A 20,041-nucleotide genomic window follows, 5' to 3' on the forward strand; every position below is an offset into this window, starting at 1 on the left:
AAGTAAAGTAAATTTTAAAAATTAGAGAGACAGAGTAAAAAAGACAAATGACTACAAAAGCAATACTTGCAAAATTGTTTGGTGTAAATGAACTGAACAACTCATATGGGGGAAAGGGAAGGGGGGAGGGAGGAGGGAGAAATGAGGGAGGAAGCAACAAACAGTACAAGAAATGTATCCAATGCCTAACATATGAAACTGCAACCTCTCTGTACATCAGTTTGACAATAAAAAATTTTTTTAAAAATTAGAAAAAAAGCATCTGATAAAGGGCAGTGGCTCAAAATATAAAAGGAACCCTAAAACTCCTTAATGTAAAATAACCCGATTGAAAATTGAATACCAGAACTGAACCCACAAAGATATTCAGATGAAAAATAACTATGCGAAAACATGTGTATCATGTGCCACTAGGCAACTAAAAAGTAAAGCAACAGTGTAATGCCATGACTCACTTATCAGAGTGGAAAGAATTCAAAATACGAAAACACTAAAATGCTACTGGGGATATAACAGGACTGTAATTCACTGCTGACAATTATGCAAATGGCAACACCACTTTGGAAGAGTTCGGCAGTTTCAAATAAAACAAATCACTTTTATTGTATGGTCCAGCAATCAAGTGCCTTAGTGTTTACACAAAGATGTTTATAACTTAGATCTGAGCATGGATCTTTATTATAGCATCACTATTTCCCAAATGTAGAAACAACCAAAATGGCTCCAAATACCCTTTAGCACATGAACTAATAAACTGTGGTGTACCTGTGCCACAGAATATCTTATGCTACAAAGAAATCAATTTCTAAACCATAAAAAAACACATGGAAAGCCTGTGTGTGTTATGTGTTTTATCTAAGTGAAAAAAAATCAATATGAAAATGCTATTACATTGTAGAATTTACACTATAGAATTTCAAACTTGACAATCTGTTTGTTTGTTTGTTTTGTTTTTTGCCAGTCCTGGGGCTTGGACTCGGCCTGAATACTGTCCCTGGCTTCTTTTTGCTCAAGGCTAGCACTCTACCACTTGAGCCACAGCGCCACTTCCAGCTTTTTCTGTTTACGTGGTACTGAAGAATTGAAGCCAGGGCTTCATGCATGCAAGGCAAGCACTCTACCGCTAAACCATATTCCCAGTCCAAACTTGACAATCTGTAAAAGAGAATATTGTGGAAATAAAAGATAAGTGATTGCCAGGGGTTGGAGAGCAGTACACTGTGATAAATATATGAGATGCAGAGAATTTTTAAGGTGCTGGAATTATTATATATGATATGTTGGTGAGTACTAACACTATGCATTTGTGAAATATCATTATGTATGTGTGATAAAGCCCAATATCAACTACTGGGACTCCTACACCTTCAACTCTACTTCTTGTAAAATTAAAGATGTCTCTAAAAACTAAAATCTATTACTTAATAATGATAGGAATATGTTCAAGATGGAAAAGTTCATGAAGGAAGTATTTTCTTTATCACTTTCAAAGAAATTGTAGTATTGAAGTAAAAATTTAATTCTTTATATACTTAAACTTCATTAATAATTATTAAAGGTTAGAACTGCATGAAATAATTCATTGAGCTTTAAAAATTAACTACTGAATACCTAACAAAGTAAATTTACATAATTGAATCTAATATTAATAGAGAGAGGTGATAGTGTAAATGTGCTTTCTTTCTTCTTTATCAAAAACTGCAGTGAATGAAGTCAGACATAAAAGCAGCTTCATCTATTTAAGTACAAAAGCAGGTAACCCTGGCTGTGTAGTGGTACAGTTAGACAGTGACTTCTTCAAGAGAGGTTATGAGGGGTGAAAGGGGAATTTGGGGGTTTGGTTCTATGTCCTGGATGCTAACTGAAGATGTTCAGAATTCTGACTCAATGCTTTGAGTTTAAGAGAATTTGTTGAGCTGTAGGTTTATTACACTTCTTTTTCTGTACATATCTTTTAAAATAAGGGAAAGTGAAATAAATGATTTTTCATCACCTCAAGTTTTCAGGGAAGCCCAAAGGAGTTAGAAATGAGGGGCATATAAAATTCAACACAAGCCTAAGTTTTATGAGAACCAAGAGGAAGACAAAGGAAGTTAAGAGTGCTCCGAAAAGCACAGAGGTGTGCCCCTTTGGAATTACTATTACACCCTCAGATCCACTTTTGTTGCCAAAAATATGTATTTTTCATCTCTACTTGGACTACTTTTAGAAGGGGTAGAGCTTATGATTTTTAGTCAATTCTTTGAAGTGGGGTTGAGTCTCCTTTGTCCTGAAAAAATAAATAAGATTGTGCACTGGTTCACATTTTCTCTGTCAGCATTGGGTTTGACTGGTGAGTTCTAGTTACCACAGATGTCCTTTTCAGCCCATGGTTGACTTTCCAATGAGACTCCTAACCGGGGAACTACATTGCATTCAAGTTAACATTCCCTGAGTTCCACTACAAGCAAGAGCCTCCAGCTACCTACCTGCCCTGTCATTTTACTCGAGGGGGAAAAAAAATTGATTAATGTTGAGTTGTGTCCTCAATTCTCTTATCTCACTCTAAGGTACTAACAGTAAATGAAAAGTTCAGAAAGTGACCGCACCAAGGAAATAGAAAAAGGTAACCTAAAAATCCCAAGCAAAAGAAAAAGGCATAAAATCTTGAGAAAATCATAAGCTGACATATTTTGAATGATAGAAGGTTTTTCAGGTGCTCAGAAATGAAAGGCATGTAAGGGAGTTTGTACTTTAGAGAGCTTATGTGTGTGTCTGTTTGAAATTCAGAGGATTTATTCTTTTCTAGGGGCAGAGTAAAAATAATAATAGCTACCATTTATTGATTATTCACAAAATGCAGGCATTGCATTGAGCCCTTAAGCAAGACTTAGCTCACTAAATGCTCACATAACACTTTAAAGCTTTTCTGCTCATTTCCATCCAGTGCTAAGAACAGAGAGACTTACAAAGTTTAACTGATTATCCAGTCTCACAATCTAAGGATATCTCTCAAAAGCTCAGACTCTTAGCTATTTGCCACTCTTTTGGTTACTGAAAGAACACAAGAAAACTCAAAGAAATCACCTGAATAAAGAGAATAGAAAGAAAGGAAAAGAAGTTCAAGATATAAAGAGAAATTAAGTAAGGAAAAGTGAGAAAGGAAAGGAGGAAAAATACAAATGGCACAATTCTAATGCAAAGTGTTCATTAACGAATGTCTGTGACACAATCTCAGTACACAGAAAGTTTTTTAAATGAATTAGAACTTGGGAAATTTTCACTTAGCTTCAGAAAAATGGTTCAGAAGAAAAGTTATTTTATAGTCATAGTTTTTGAGCACAAACAAAAGACAAAGGAAGTCAAAAATCCCCAGCATAATGATTAGCCACCAGAATAAAAAGAATTTTTGTATTCATATCCCACTCTTTCAAACTAACTTTGTGATTAAAGCTTAATGTAATTATAAGAGTTAATAACCTTAAAGAGAAAAATAATCAAGGCTCCATTCTAATTTTCGGGTAGATTCTTTTTGAAGTGAAATATCACCAGAAACTAATTGCCCCTAATAACATGGGAACTATTCCATTACATACCTTCCTTTAGTTCAAAAACTGTAGATAATTTTTAAAGAAAGAGAGAAAATAAGGAGAGAAGGAGCCCCATTTGATCTAATCTAGACAGAATACATGGCTATCTTAGCTGTAACATACTTTCCCATGCAGTGCAACAATGGAAAGCCATTACATTTGGTTCCACTATTCAAGTGGCTAAGACTTCTAGGAAAATCTCTTTATTGGTATCATAGCAGAAGTTTCCTCTCCAATGTCTGGTTTGTCTTCAACTTCCACTATTGGTCCTCCAGTTGAGTGCCTTGCATTTCTGTCTTCCTAAAGATTCTCCAGTCCTCGGTCTCATGCCACCCATTTTATCATCATTTCCAGATCGACTCATACTCATATTTCTACTGATTAAACATTCTGCATTTACTGTACAGTTTGTATCTCTTTATTAAACACCTTCCTAGTCCTATTGTTTTATATTGAGATTTCACAGGATGCCAAGGAAATACACATACAGGCATAATATACATGTATATATGTAAATCTCAATTACATATCCAAAATTAGGTCAAATTTATTGAATATATGATAGATGAATGGATAGATGGGTAGATATATACATAGACAGAACTTCCGTTTTATAAATGAATCAATAAATATTTAGGGAAATTGGGTTACTTTCCTAAGATTATTAATTTGTAATATTGGGCAAGTAATCAAGTTTAGTCCAAGGTCAGCCCAAAGCCCTCAATTATCGAGCCCAAGTCTTCCCATTTCAACTCTTCCTTGGACTTGCTTATCATTTATCTCTTTGTTTTCTATAAATAAAAGATCGTGAATTATAATATTGAAGGCTAAGTTAAAGAAAGCCACTTAAAGAAAGTTTTGAAATAGCTTTTTTATTATAAACAAACATTCCATGACCAAGAATTTTGTTCCTGGAACAAAGACCATTTGGACATTTTGGACATCATTAATTTGGAATAGACTTGACATTTAATCTAACTTTGACAATAATATTCAAGCTTTCAAGAAACTGCAGTTGAGATTAAATATACATTTTAACATATTACATTAATATATATTTTTAATCTCAATTCCAGTTTCTTAGTCTCAGCAAGTGTCTAGAGCCAAGAATAGCACAATTTTAGCAAAGCAGCATGCTTTTGTGCATTACAGTGAAGTTCATGTAGAGAAAAGATATACAAAAAGAAATCAGACAATGCAGACAGACAAAAAGATATTAGGGTGTCTGACAAGTTTTGTTTCTTATTAGTAGTACTTTCTTAGATCATTCTGTATTCTGCTATGAGATATGTTCATAAATTCTTTCTGTTAGCTTAATTAAGCAAACTTAACTTAGTTATTGTTACCTATATTCAAAGAATCATGATTAATATATCATTGTGTTGGGATTTGTCCTTAACATTAGCCCAGCTACAAGGGATGAGGAGATATATCTCTCAAATTCTGACACTTTTTTCTGTATGATAATAAAGAAGGTTCTCTGAGCAACAGAAAAATCTTCTATACAAGTTGTACAGTATTAATATTTCATTGCTTAAAAGTAAGGAATTGGCATAGTTGCTCGTGTTTCTAAAATATCTGAACTCCTTTATTTTGTTTTCTTTTTGATAGATCTTAAGGCTTAAAAAATTTATAGAAATAGTATTTTGTTCAAGTAGTAACATAAAAAAGTAATCCTAATAGACAAGTCTTTGTTTTCCTCTGTTTTCCCAAATAGAGAAGAGAGGTCAGCTAAAGTTGGAAGGAAAACATGAATCAATCAAGGTAGACCATGATTCTGAATCAATTTTTGTAACACAGATTCAGGAGATTGCTTAGGCAAAATTTTCCAGCAATAAAAAAAATCTGTTTATTAAAATCAATAATTTTGGACTGGAACACTAATCTTTTATCTTTCTAAGTTCTAATATATTCTTTTACAGTGTCGAATAATATTCTGGAGAAAGTATGTGTTGTTTTAAATGTTGTTCAAGTAAAAAATGTTAAAAATCTGGGCTGGGAATATGGCCTAGTGGCAAGAGAGTTTGCCTCGTATACATGAAGCCCTGGGTTCAATTCCCCAGCACCACATATATAGAAAATGGCCAGAAGTGATGCTGTGGCTCAAGTGGCAGAGTGCTAGCCTTGAGCAAAAGGAAGCTAGGGACAGTGCTCAGGCCCTCAATTCAAGGCCCAGGACTGGCAAAAAAAAAAAAAAAAAAGTTAAAAACTCCAGTTACAATTTCAGCAAGATTAAATTTTTCATGTAAATTTCATACACAAATGGTCCCTACTGTGTTCAGTGATTTGGACAATAGTTCATCCCAAGTTCTTATAAGCCAAAAGAATCTGCCTCCAAATTGGTGTTATGGTCTTCATTTCTCAAACTAAAATGGACTCACAAAAAAATACATCCTAATATTAATGTCATTAATAAAAGAAACAGCTTAATAACACTGTTATCTACATAGAAATTAAATTTGGGGGCCATCATTATCCAATATTAAAGTGGGCATTACTAAATGATTCCAGAAAATGGTTCTCATTTTTGTTAATCACTTAAGAGAACATTTTGTAGCTCAGTGATCCTGACAGTAAATCTTGATGGCCTCCCTGTCCATTGTGTGCAACTCATATTTTTAACAACTGCCAGTAGCAATGTTCTACTAAAACCTTCCTAGTATATGATTTGTTGTGTACAATAAGGAGTTGTGGATGCTTCAGGTTTTGAAAAACTCATCCTAACAAATACTTGGTGAGGCCAATCTCCCCCTTGTACCTCCAGTCACTGGATGGGCTATCCCACTTCATGAGAACTCAGACCATCACCAATGTAACACAGCCAGACTTTCAGATCAATAGCACTAAGTAAAAGTTTCTAGATTCCCAAAAGAACACACATTCTAAACATCTATTTACAGCTTCTGAAGTTCCCACCAAACAACAACAATGTATACAGCATTGGAAGGTAGAATCAAATAGCTTCGAGGCGCCTTTAAGATTAGCAAATAAGACTAAGAAAAATGAGTTGGCCAAGATGATGCTAACCCATTCAAACCAGAAGTTCTTAGTTTAACTGACTGAGCTGGTAGTTTTACAAGTAGGTTGTTTTTAACCTAGCATTTTTTAAAGTGGGGCATAATGAAGTATAATGAAAATGATCTTGAATTCTTCACAGGCTGTTACCACCCCATATAATCAAAGTAAGTGCAAAAGTTCTGAATCTACATCAGGGAGATGTAGATCTCCCTCATGCCTCCAGATCTTCATGCTTCTAGAAACTACCTTTCCATGGATTATCCTTTGATGTGATAGCATTGCCTTCCTTAGCTTTGATTGTGAGTACATATGCAAAACGGTCAAGAAGGCTTTAGTTCTGCTGAAATTTTGTTAAATATTTTTATGGTTCATTTGAATGTCAACATTCCATAGAATATTTTTCTTTTGAAGATAATTTTTAAGGGCTTTTACTGTAACTTGACATATAGATGGATTTATTCCCATTGCATAGTTTTCACTGCAGTTCTTTCTTTCTTTGATTAATTACAAGGCTCAAAATGAACAGAATCCTTTGTGTTACTCTAGTGTGTGTCTATCATTTAATACTTCTGATGTTTTATTTCTATTTGAACAGCCCTGTCTTTTCATCATAAAAGCATTAATAATGGAAAAACATTAATAGATAAACCAATAAAATAAAAAGCATGATGAACATCCTGAAAATTATTGAAAATCAAGAGAATTTTTTTATCACATGACAACCTGCTCCTTCCTGTTCAGGCTTCTTGTTCTGTGTCATCAGCTATAGGACTCCAGACTCACAAAATAAATCTCTAGTATGCTCAAAGCAGTTCTCTTTCAAGTTTACACACTAAACTTGTATATTTTCTGTGACCTTCTCCTTACTTACATACAGGTATGTGTATCAACACAGTTTTGCTAGGCTTCATAGGTCCCCTTGACTTTCTAGATGAATATCCCTTAAGAGTTATCCACAAAACCACACAGCATATATATCCCTATCACTGTACCCCTCTCTTTTTAGATATCTGTCCTCTCCCAAGTTCATTCACACCTAATTCTCTAGATTAGAAACTTCCCCTATTACAAATTTTAAATTCCCCTACATTAGAGAAATTTTCATAGAGAAGTTCCATTCTTGTAAATTCTAATTCCAATTCATATCTTCTCTTTTAGCAGAAGATTACATAATTATAGCTTTGTGTGCTTTCTAAGTGCCCAAGAAACTCTAAACCCAGGATTGTTCTATTTTCATCAGTTATGTATCTTTATCACCAGTCATAATTCTGATCACAATCTGTATGTTTGATAAATATCTCTTGACAAAATTAACAAAATGTTACATTTGCTTCTCTGCCCACACTAGACTGAAAGAAGCAGATTCTAGAAAGAAATCGGCCCTAAAGGCAAGAACAGGGAATTGTACTTGGATACTGTAAAAAAAATAAAAGTCTACAAAAAGTATCCAGAAGAGCTCAGAGTTCATTGGAGTCTAAAGGTAAATTGTCTTCATAGCTATTAGACATTAACATACTCTTTTAACTGTCCATAATAGCATCATTATATTACAGTATAATCTAGTAATTGAAATCATCAGGAGTTAGGTTTTGATCTACAGTTAAGATTAAAAGTAAAATTAGTGAATCACCTTTTACACTTCTTATGTCTAGTGCATCTTTATAAGATTTCCATATCTGAGGAAGAGCTTTCATTATTAAGAAAATTTACTCATTGGCAAACTTCATCCCACTTCCTACCATGGTTGGATCAATGAAAAATTTCCCAACATTCTGTTACAGTAAATACCTTAGGACTGGAACAATTTTCTTTTGCTCTGCTTGACAACTGCATGAAAATTATTTTCAAACTCCTCTCTAAGTGCTTATATTAACAAAAGAATTAATGTAAAACTCCTGCTAAAGTGAAAGATATTTTGAGTTAAATGTAAATCAAATTCTGCCTTATGTTGCCGGGGCGAGGAGGGGAACAGCAAAAGAAGTTTCCACTTGAATTCTAAATTGAGGATGACCTTGTGCTGTTTTGAGAAAAGCTGGCAGCTGAGGTCACGGGAGTGTATTGTGATGGACAGCATAGCCCTGTGTGTGACTCAGAGGCATGTCCTCTGTGTGGATTATAGCCAAACCCAAAGAAGTAGACAGCTCACAGCACTCTATCATTTCATTTGAAAATAATGGCCAAAGTCATGGGCAGCAGCCATTACAAGTCAGATGAAAGAATAGCAGTATTCACTAATTCCATCACTTCAGACAGGCAGCTCCACTGTGCTCTGCTAAATACTGAGAACCCAGCATATTCTGTATCAGTTTCTTGTCACAGTGACAAAAGCAATACTGCTTGCTTCTACACTAGGAAAATTCCATCTACACTGTATCATACATAGCTCCTTTTCCCAGCCACTGAAGGAAAGCTCAAGGAAAGAAATCATTAGGAAAACACAAGGAAAGAAGACACAGAAACTAAACACTCAGAGTACATGTAGCGACCCCCAGTTTGTCCTTTTTATTTTTTTTACTCCTAGAGTATAATACAGAGCAACCCCCAAGTCATCCATTTTCCTCCAAATCGGTTTCATATTTAAAAAGCTGAAAATTGGTTTCAAAACAAAATAGCTTATAATCCCTTCCCTAATAATGGCAGAAATAAAACATATTCAAATAAATCTGTATTATTGTCAGTCTTTTTGAATGAGCCCTCTATGTTGTTTCTGAAATAGTCATATTTAAGCAGAATATTTTGACTGATAGAGGCTTAGTTTTCATTTTGGCTCCTTTCAAAAGCAGATTAATGGTAGCACACAAAAAATAGGTTGAGATTTTATAAGCAAGTAGTAAAACTCACACTTCTGATTAAAAATAAGAACAGCTTCTAATCTTGTGGTTTCCAGTCTGCCTAAGTGTCTTCTATATGTAGGAAGGGAAAAATACCATGTCATTTCTCGAGTATTTGTAGACCAAAAAAAAAAGTTGTAACTCACCATTAAAATGTACAGCCCTAATATAACCAAGTAGCTCTTTTCCATCTATGGCGCTCATGCGTGGACAGAGGCCAATGTACCCGGGGCAGAGATCTTTATGCATATTGTGTAGGGCATATGCCATGGAGTAGACTGCATCGATGACAAACTGGACCTTCCCTTCCTGTTCATATGATGAATCTCGAGCAATCCGTTCCAACCCTGCAAAGAAAATGGAGAACCATCAATTGACATGGTTAGCCTTCAATCCTGGGTGAAATGATTTCCATCCCCTCAGGAATGCTCAGTATCAACTATTTGATTTCACTTCTGATTCCTTTAATCCTGTCTTTATTGAGCCAGGGTTTTTGAACTGGGCATTTGGATTCTTTATTTGGAAAGAGTAGAAACTACTTCATTAGTATCACAAATACATAAAATAACTAAAAGAATTGTTGTTTCATTATCTGTATTTCCAACTTACTAACAACACACTGCACGTGCTAGTAAGTGCATAATATTTGGGCAGTGACTTGAACTTTTGCGTAAAATGTCATTCTTTTTTTTTTTTTTTTGGCCAGTCCTGGGCCTTGGACTCAGGGCCTGAGCACTGTCCCTGGCTTCTTCCCGCTCAAGGCTAGCACTCTGCCACTTGAGCCACAGCGCCGCTTCTGGCCGTTTTCTGTATATGTGGTGCTGGGGAATCGAACCTAGGGCCTCGTGTATCCGAGGCAGGCACTCTTGCCACTAGGCTATATCCCCAGCCCCGTAAAATGTCATTCTTTTTATCTTTGTCAACTCTATGCACATCACTTAATTAGATGCCCAAAGTAAGGTCTCCCTGTGTCTTACATGTGTTCTTCTCACTGATAGCCATTTTGTGACCATCTTAAGACAGTAGTTGCACAAGTGACTGTGGTTATCGTTTAAAAGAGAGCCATACTATTTATTTTCTTTTTGAATTCAATTTTACACCTTATTTTTCCACTTAAAAATATAGATCTCTCAAAATAAATGTCAGTCAGAGAAATAGTGTCAGTGTTTAGGCATATGTATTAAGGATTGCCTTTAGGTTGTTGCTTATCTTAGAAGCATTTAAAAGTTGAAGATACATTAGATATCAGCTCTGAGCTAGTCTTCCCTTTTTGAAGAAGAGGAGACTAAGATTCATGGTTATTGTAGTCACAACAGATATAAGGGAGAGATTCAGGAAATATTCCCAAATGTAACACTGACAACCCAATATTCTCTCTACCTTCAGAAAACAAAAATAGTAAAAGGTAAGAATTTGGGAAGTAAAACAAAAATTACCAAAATATCTATTACCAAAGGCTAACCTTCCCCCAAAACCTTACTCATCAGTAACACTCTAAATGACAAAAGCAAATTGTTTAAATTTGCTCATACATTTTAATTGTCTGTAATAAATAATTCAACAATATTTATTTTTGCCACAAAAATGCATATTCTTCTAAATTTAGACAGTGTAGAGTCAAATGAAATTATTGTTTTCTGTTTGGGCATGTATACTCTGGCAATACTAGCTACTTTCTTCAATTACTTCACTTTTCTTCATCTACTTATTGGGCATATTTTCCTCTGGTCTCAATCACTTGTGACACTGTTCCTTTACTGGCTGTCTGGTTGGCATTCTAGTTTCTGAATCTGTTGGGATACCAAACTGCTTTGCCCTTTTCCACACACTTCCCTTTTATTTTATGTCCCAACTACTCATTGCCAAAATTAAGCTTCTTTGCTCCTAATCTCAGAATCTACTTTCTTTTTTTTTTTTTTTTTTGGCCAGTCCTGGGCCTTGGACTCAGGGCCTGAGCACTGTCCCTGGCTTCTTCCCGCTCAAGGCTAGCACTCTGCCACTTGAGCCACAGCGCCGCTTCTGGCCGTTTTCTGTATATGTGGTGCTGGGGAACCGAACCTAGGGCCTCATGTATCCGAGGCAGGCACTCTTGCCACTAGGCTATATCCCCAGCCCAGAATCTACTTTCTTGATACTGTCATCTTTTAGTATGGCTAAAAATATACATTGGAATCTAAAACACTAATTATAATGTCTCAAAAACTAGATTGATTATGGCAATCAAGTTAATTTATTTTGTAAATGGACTTTTGGAGAATTCATTTTCTAAGCCTTACTTGTTACCTAATTACCAGACCACATTTACAATTACCTACCATATTTCCTTTATTACGTTTTTTTGCTTGTTTGTTATTGTTGTTGGGTGTGTGTGTGTGTGTGTGTGTGTGTGTGTGTGTGAAAGTTCCAGTGTTTGAACTCAGGGCTTGGGTGCTATCCTGGAAGTTCTTTTTTGGCTCAAGCTAGAACTCTATCATTTGATCCACACCTCCACTTCCAGCATTTTTGTGGTTAATTAGAGAAAAGTTTCACAGACTGCTGCCTGGAAAGGCTTCTAACCACAATCTTCAGATCTCAGCCTACTGAATTACTAGGATTACAGGCGTGAGCCAGCAGGGCCCAGCCGGGGATCTCCTTTTAAGTTGTATCTCAATCAGGCTATCGTAAGGAAAAATCATTTTCCTAAAAGCCTTCTCTTGATTTTTTGGGTTTGAGAGCACAAGTAGACAGTAAATACTACCACTTGTCATAAAGAGGATCCTCAAGCTTCCAGAATCCAGCTTCATCAGCCTTATGATCCAAGTGATAATTTGTACAGACATGAGAATGATATATCAGTGTCCCCTCCCTACCTCTGCGCTGTCCTGAGACAGAGCCACCGTGCCCAGAATCCCATCAAGTTACTATGAAAACAGTCCTCTCTGTTTCTCTCCAGAATCTGCCTCCCACATGTTTAGCCACAAATAGACAATTCATAAATACTGAAGAATTGTTACAGCAACTGGAGAGATTCAGCTGCTGCTTTGTGGATGGATACTTATCTGGCTACCAACACCTCTGCTGAGTTCAGGACTAAGGGGGGTTTTCAGGACACGACACCAAAAGTTGTTCAACCCTGGAACAACCTGGGGCCTGACCTGTAATCCTAGCTACTCAGGAGGCTCACATCTGAGGGTCTCAGTTTAAAGCCAGCCTGGGCAGGAAACCCCTTGAAACTCTATCTCCAATTAACAACCAAAAAGTTGGAAGTGGAGCTGTGGCTCAAGTGGTAGATTATTAGCTTGGTATGAAAAAAAAAGAAAGAAAGAAAGAAAAAAAAAAAAGCTCAGGTACAGTGCCCAGGCCTGAGGAATGGGAGGCAGGGTTGAGTGATAGAAAAGTGAGTCTGAAAAACTACTTTTAAGAGCTATCCTTGGAAGGATACCCCTGTGTTTCATAGACTTCGTTTCACTGAACCTGGTGATATAAAATGAAGTCTTACAAGGTCCAGAGCACTGCTCATGGGCACTGCTCAGTCATCTTCTTCAGTACAGATTCCTAGGCGTCACTCTGAATTGACTTCATCGGCGTCTCCTCCCTCGGGAACCTGTCACATCAAAATCTAGTCCAAGAAATTAGGATATAACCACTCCCATCTGTGAATCTGCTTTCATAAATCACTACTCTAATCCAATGTCTTCATACTTGAAAAATATCACTATAGAGTGATGGCCTAGAAGGAGTATCAAAATAAGAACAATTATGTCATGGTTTATGAAACTAAGAGAACCCCTCTTTTTCCTATCAAAGAAGGAGTAAAATAACACATGTACTTCTTCTCAGTATGTCTACGGGTGTTGTTATCCCCCTGGGGACCATTATCAGATGAGGCACTTGCATATCACTACACATCTTTCAATAATTTCTCAATCACTTATAATACCTAATATAATGCAAATATTGTAAATATTGTATGAATAGGTGCTGTACTATATTGTGTAGGGAATAAAGATGATATATTAGCAATAGCACATTACAGAGCTAGGAAACCATCATTTTCTACCAATGGTCATTTAGACATTTATAACAACATTTGGAAACCATACAATGTTCTCAATACAGGCAAATGGCCATGGTCAGCCCACCAGAAGCACATGTCTGTCCTGTCAGCCATCAATTGATGTCCAGGGCCTTATATGTCTCATGGGCCAAACATTTCCCACCTCTGTCTGATGGATTGTTTACTGCTTTTGTTTTTATTTTTAATGTTTTTGGTTCGTGGTTTGATCAGTCCAAAGATACAAAATGTGTTGCTTAGAAGAACTCTGTGTAATTCCTAACACCTGTGAATTTCCAAACTTCTATCATGGGGAGGCCTGAAGCTGATTCTGAATAGAAGTCAGAAAAATATGAATGAGAGTATAAAAAATTAACCATTTTTCTTTTGCTTCGGTAGGATAGGCTTTTATTATTGTTGTAATGGTTTAATTTTTTTCTCCATATTCCCTGAGGCTTTTTTATCCAAAGGTTTATGACTTATTACTAAAGTTGATTATCTTTCCATTTATCTCTGTCTTCTCTTGTCATACTGTTCTGTCAGGAAAGGTGGTTGATTTATTTACATGTGTACTTATGTATTTATTTGAAGACAGAGGGGCTCACAGGAATGAATGGTGTAGAGGAAGGAAGTGAGGGAGAGAATGCAGTCATAATGGTCAATGTATATTCTATGAAACTAAGAAAGTTGAGGAGAAGAATAGGAAGGGGTGGGGCAGAATTACAAAAGGGGTGACTGATAAATATGCATTGTATTCATGAACTGCTTTGTTGAATGGCAACTCCTGGTACAACTGTTTAAAGACAGTAAATATAAAATTAAAAGTTAAAAGAATTAAATATTTTCTCTTACTATAGAAAGTATGAAGTATGGTAACTAGCAGTTTATCATTGTTATTTTTCACATACTATGTGAAATTATTTCTTTTTTCTTTTGTTTAATTTCTCTATGGTTTAGCCCCTGTTGTCATTGTATTTGATTTTAGTACCCTGGGTATTATATTTTTGTTTGTTTGAATTAGGGAAGGGAAAGGGAACATCATAATGCTGAGACAAAGGGAAAAAAGCAAACTGAACCAATGCAGCAGCAATACTTACAAGACAATATGTTGTAAACTAACTGTACAATGGGGTGGGGGGAGGGAAAGTAGGAGGAAAATGAGGGAGGAGGTAACAAGTTTGATAAGAAATGTACTCACTAGTTTATGTACTCACTACTTTATGTATGTAACTGTGACCCACTGTACATCACCTTGACAATAAAAGTTAAAATAAATAAAAAGTAAATTTAAAAAAAGAAAGTGGGGAAAAAATAGAGGAAAAATAAAAGGGAAAGGCTTGGCCTGAAGTTTAAAATCAGAGACTATTTTAAAATAAATCAGTGTCTCATATTCCACGTCAAGTTGTTTGTCTCTCTGTTGCACACACACATTACATCTCTTCCATGAATATTGCCATTTGTTAATCTGATTTTGTTTCCTTTTGTGAACATTAAGGAAATGGGAGTGCTTGCATGTTTCCATTACTGCAAGATGAAGAGTGGACAACAAGCATAGAACACAAGTTGTGTAAGCCAAGTCGCTTCAAAGGAACCAATGACCATGAGGACATTATAGCATTTGGGAATGTCCCACCATTCACAGTATGCATGCAAGAGGTAGACACATGTGAACATTTTCTTTCTTTAAATATCCTAGATCCCAAATATTCTGGATGTAGTATATCATTGTATTTTAATGGCACTGTAACCTCTCTGGAAGTTTATAAAAATATACGTCAGCATTTTAATGGAATAAATTTGTATACAATGCTTTCCTGATGCATTGACACAGAGGCAAGTGTGAGCACAGTCTTCCTTGACATTTCTTTAAAAAACAAAAGATTCAAGGGATTCAGATCATTTAAGTTAGGCCTAAGTACATAATCTCCCTATATTCAGTTCAGCAAGCACCCAGGATTAAGTCCCATTATATTCACAACCTTAAAAACTGGGGGCTTGTGTACAAAGGTAAGGGTTACAATGTTGTGTCTTGGGAGATCAGCTTAGAATTCTGCCTCCATAAGCCTCTCTGGAATTTTAAACTTTAGTTATTTTTAAGACTTTTTAGTACTTTAACATTTCAGTTCTAGAATTTGCATTTAGTTACTTTTTTATTTATTTGTTGTCAAAGTTATATACAAAGGGGTTATAGTCCCATAGGTAAGACAGTGAGTACATTTCTCATCAAACTTGTTACCGCCTCCCTCATTTTTCTCCCACCTCCTCCACTCCACAATTCCCTTCCCACACTTCCCCAGGGTTGTACAGTTGGTTTTTTCCTCTGACTGAAGGCAAAACTACCAATGGATAAACCTAGAAATATCTTGGTAAGTGAAAGAAGACAAACATAAAATGTTGCATGGTATATGGCTTTATTTATATGAAATTAAGGGACAGGTAAATTTTGTGTCCCTTTCAATTTTTATTTTTGAACTCACACTGCCCCTGTCTCATCCTTCTGAGTGATGGGATGACAAGTTTGAACTACCAAAACCTAACTTAGAAAAGGGAAATATTAGAGACTTGAAAACCAGATCAATGGTTACCTGGATCAAGAGAGACTTCAAATGTGCAAAAAATTTTAGGATGAAAATTTGAAATAAATCTGAATTATAGTAATAGTTGTTAAAATGAATAAAATTGTAAATGTAAAGAGGGAGAGAGAGACTGAAGGAAGATTGGTGCCGCCACAGTAGGGAGGCACCCCAACTCGTTCCAACTGAATAGCGAGCTGGGAACTCCAGCACCCAACACCCCATCAAGAACCCAGCAAACCCAGCATCCAGAAGCAACAGAGAAACACAGGAAATGAAAAAAAAAATAATAAAAAAAGAAGAGCCTATAACCTGCATGGAGCCAGAAAATCTCCGGGGTACCCTCCCCCCACCCACTGACCCTGGCCCGAACAGGGCCAAGCTGGGAAAGGGGGCCCGGTGAATGGCAGACTGACTGCTGAAAAGTCACGCGGGAGTGCAGAGTCCAGACAGCAGGACTCCACGGACCCCAGGGGGTGCACAGACCAATCGAGACAGATGGCGGCCGACGGGAGGTGCGGGACCGCACAGCCGGGATCGGACGTAAGCAGTGGGGGAACCGGGCGTTGCAGAAGGGGAGAGCCGGGGCCGCCACCACCAAATGACCGATCACCACACCTCAGCCCCACACCCCTGAAGGGCCAAGAGCAGCGTGGGACACACACACACAATCCAGGACCAGTAAGTTCCCCATTATCCCCTCCCTCAACAGGAGACCAACTATCAGAGACCCAAACCCTACAAAGAAGCTAGAGATCCCTCTCTTCCCCTCGCCACCCCAAGGGAACAAAGAACCCCCCAAATCAGGCAGCAAAAGGTCCCTTCAGACTCTGGGAGGACACAGGAGCTAGCAGGGGTGGAGCAGCACCAAGGCAGCAGAGGAGCCTGAACTGGCCGCACTGGCCTCGCCCCCTCCCCAACAGGGGCCCGGGGACCAGCAGGCATTGGAAGCCCCACCTGAGGCGCCTGACCCTCACGGACTTTTTGAACAAAAGTCACAAGCTCACTGGTGGGCAATACCAGCCAGAGGGACACCTGGGCCCAATCACATGCCCCCCTCGCAGCCCAGACGCAGTCTGTGGGCACCAACCCGTGCCCGGACACTTGATCCTACTGGGGCCCACACATACCGTCCTCCACAGCGGACTCGCGGGAGGGCACAAGCACACCCCAACAACCTGGGGCCCGCTCTGGTAAGCGTACCCCGCACAGGTGGGAAGGGCCCCCCAGCAGCAGCGCCCACAGTGGTAGGCACATTTCGCACAGGGGGGCAGCAGCACCTGCTCTGATTGGCGCACCCGCACAGGAGGGCAGAGCCCCCCAGCGGCAGCACACATTCAGATTGGTACATTTCGCACAAGTGGGTGGGCCGCCCCTCAACAACACCGGACCCGGAGCAATCCACACAGATGGGCAAACCGCCTGAGAGGTGAGCTCCTCTGACCAAGATACCCAGTAGAAAAAAGAACCAAAGAAAAGAAAAGCCTCCATGCCAGGCTGAATCAGCGACCAGCAAACCCCCACCAGGGGCACGCTAGGGTCAGCACAACACAGCGGCAGGACACTGTCCCACAGGGAAAGACACAGAACCTACTCACCCCCAAGTGCAGTGATGATGACCACCTCGACAACAACCAAGACGGTCACATTCACCCACTGGGCAGTAAGGTTCAACAGCCAAACTCAAACCCAGAGCCAGGACACAAACAAGTCTCCCACTGATGGACCAGCGGGAACCAGCACAAAGCCAAACCAGGGAAGCCACCCACAGATCTCCCAAATTTCATCAAAGGGCAAGCCAACTTGCCAGCTCCATAAAGCAGTACGACTGAAGAGGAGATGGAGAATAAAAAAAAAACAACTGAGGATATGATAGCAGCAATGATGGAAAGCCTCAGAAACAAAATCAGAAAACAATTCCAGGAGTTTAGAGTGGAAGTCTTGAAGGACACCCAGGAAGCCAAGAAAGAAATGGAAGCAAAAATGGATACAGTGCAAACCTCCGTTAAAGAAGACCTTAACATCCTGAGAAGTGAAATGCATGAAAAAAATAGATTTAAAATACAACTCTTTAAAGGAAGAAATTTCCACGATCAGAGCTGATCTGGCAACCATAAATAGCACTCTGACATCCATAAACTCTGCACTTGAATCCACAGCACAAAGAATTGACCATATTGAAGCCAGAATCTCTCTCTTGGATGATGATGCAGCCGATAAGTACCAGAAAATGACCACACTCCAAGAAACGGTAAAGCTCCAGGGCAGACTAATCCAGGAGCTAGTGGACAAAAACAAGAGATATAATCTGCACATAATTGGAATAGAAGAAGGAACTGAATACCAGAGCAGAGGGCTTCAAGATATTTTCAATAAAGTGATTGCAGAAAACTTCCCCAATCTCACAAGGGACCTCATCCAGGTAACCGAAGCCTATAGGACACCTGGCAGACCAGACCCTAGAAAAGCCATGCCCAGGCACATAATAATCAAGACTTCAGATCTCAAGAATAAAGAGCAAATTTTGAATGCAGCCAAAGCAAAGAAAGAAATTTATTACAATGGGAAGAGGATCTGAATAACAGCAGACCTCTCCACACAAACCTACCACGCACGAAGAGAATGGAAGAACACCATCCAAGTCCTACAGGCCAACAACTGCCAACCTAGAATAAAATATCCAGCAAAGCTGGAGTTCATATTCGAGGGAAAACCAGATCTTTCCATAGCAAAGAGGATCTAAAGGAGTATGTGAATAAAAAACCAGCCCTACAGCGAACTCTAAGAGGGGAACCCCACCCAACAGAAATCGTACAGGACACACAGACAGAAACAGAAAGAAACTACAATAGCCAGAGCCCAACAGAAAGAACAGCTCACTAAAGACAAGAAGAAAAAAAAAAGAGGAAAAACAGCCTAACAAGAAAATGGAAGGAGAAAAAAAACACTCTTATCCTTGATCTCTTTGAATACAAATGGTATAAACTCTCCAATAAAGAGGAGCAGACTGGCAGAATGGATCCGCAAACAAAAAGTTGCCATCTGTTGTCTACAAGAGACCCACCTTACAGCAAGGGATAAAAACAGGCTCCGAATGAAAGGATGGAGCAAGATCTTCCAAGCAAACACACCTACCAAAACGGCAGGAGTAGCCATCCTGATCTCAGATAAGCTGGACTTCTCATTAAAATCAACTCAAAAAGACAAAGAAGGTCACTACATTTTAATACAAGGAAAAATCCAGACATCACGGTGATAAATGTATGCTCACCGAACAAAAGAGAACCTACATATGTCAAGCAAATTCTCACAGAACTACGGAACAAGATAGACCCAAACACAATCATAGTGGGTGACTTTAATACCCCACTGTCTCCAAGAGACAGATCCAACACCCAGAGGATTAGCAAGGGAACTGAGGACCTAAGTAACACCTTATCCCAAATGGATCTGACAGATCTATACAGAATCTTCCACCCTACAGAGATCCAATACACCTTCTTCTCAGCAGCCCATAGATCATACTCCAAAATAGACCATGTCATAGCCCACACAAAGAACCTCAGCAAATACAAAAGTATTGACATCATCCCATGTATTATATCTGACCACAGTGGATTAAAGGTAACCCTCAATAACCACTGTTACCACAGAGGCTATACACATTCTTGGAGGCTAAACCCCACACTGTTATCCAACACTTGGGCCACAGACCAAATTAAAGATGAAATTAACAAATTCATAAGCCACAATGACAATAAAAATACATCACAAAGAAACCTATGGGACACAGCTAAGGCAGTACTGAGGGGCAAGATCATCGCCCTCAGCACTCACATTAAAAGAATGGAAACAGAGCAGGTGAATAACCTCACGATGAAACTAAAACAACTGGAGAAACAAGAAATGATCGAATCTAAAATGACTAGGAGGAGAGAGATCACAAAGATTAAAGAAGAGATAAATCTGATTGAAAATAGAAAGACCATTCAACAAATAAATAAGACTAAAAGCTGG

General features: G+C 38.2%; 1 protein-coding gene across 2 annotated transcripts in view; it reads right to left on the bottom strand.

The window, feature by feature from the left end:
* The window catches only part of Grm8 (glutamate metabotropic receptor 8), a 688,307-nt gene that overhangs the window by 227,125 nt on the left and 441,141 nt on the right, over window positions 1–20,041 (bottom strand). For both annotated transcript variants that reach the window (XM_048340162.1, XM_048340161.1), the window contains one exon: window positions 9,565–9,765. In XM_048340162.1, coding sequence (XP_048196119.1) covers window positions 9,565–9,765 — 201 coding nt within the window. The remainder of the gene's footprint in view (window positions 1–9,564; window positions 9,766–20,041) is intronic.

The sequence above is a fragment of the Perognathus longimembris genome, chromosome 2 (genome assembly GCF_023159225.1).
Source record: "Perognathus longimembris pacificus isolate PPM17 chromosome 2, ASM2315922v1, whole genome shotgun sequence".
In the NCBI taxonomy this organism is placed as follows: domain Eukaryota; kingdom Metazoa; phylum Chordata; class Mammalia; order Rodentia; family Heteromyidae; genus Perognathus; species Perognathus longimembris.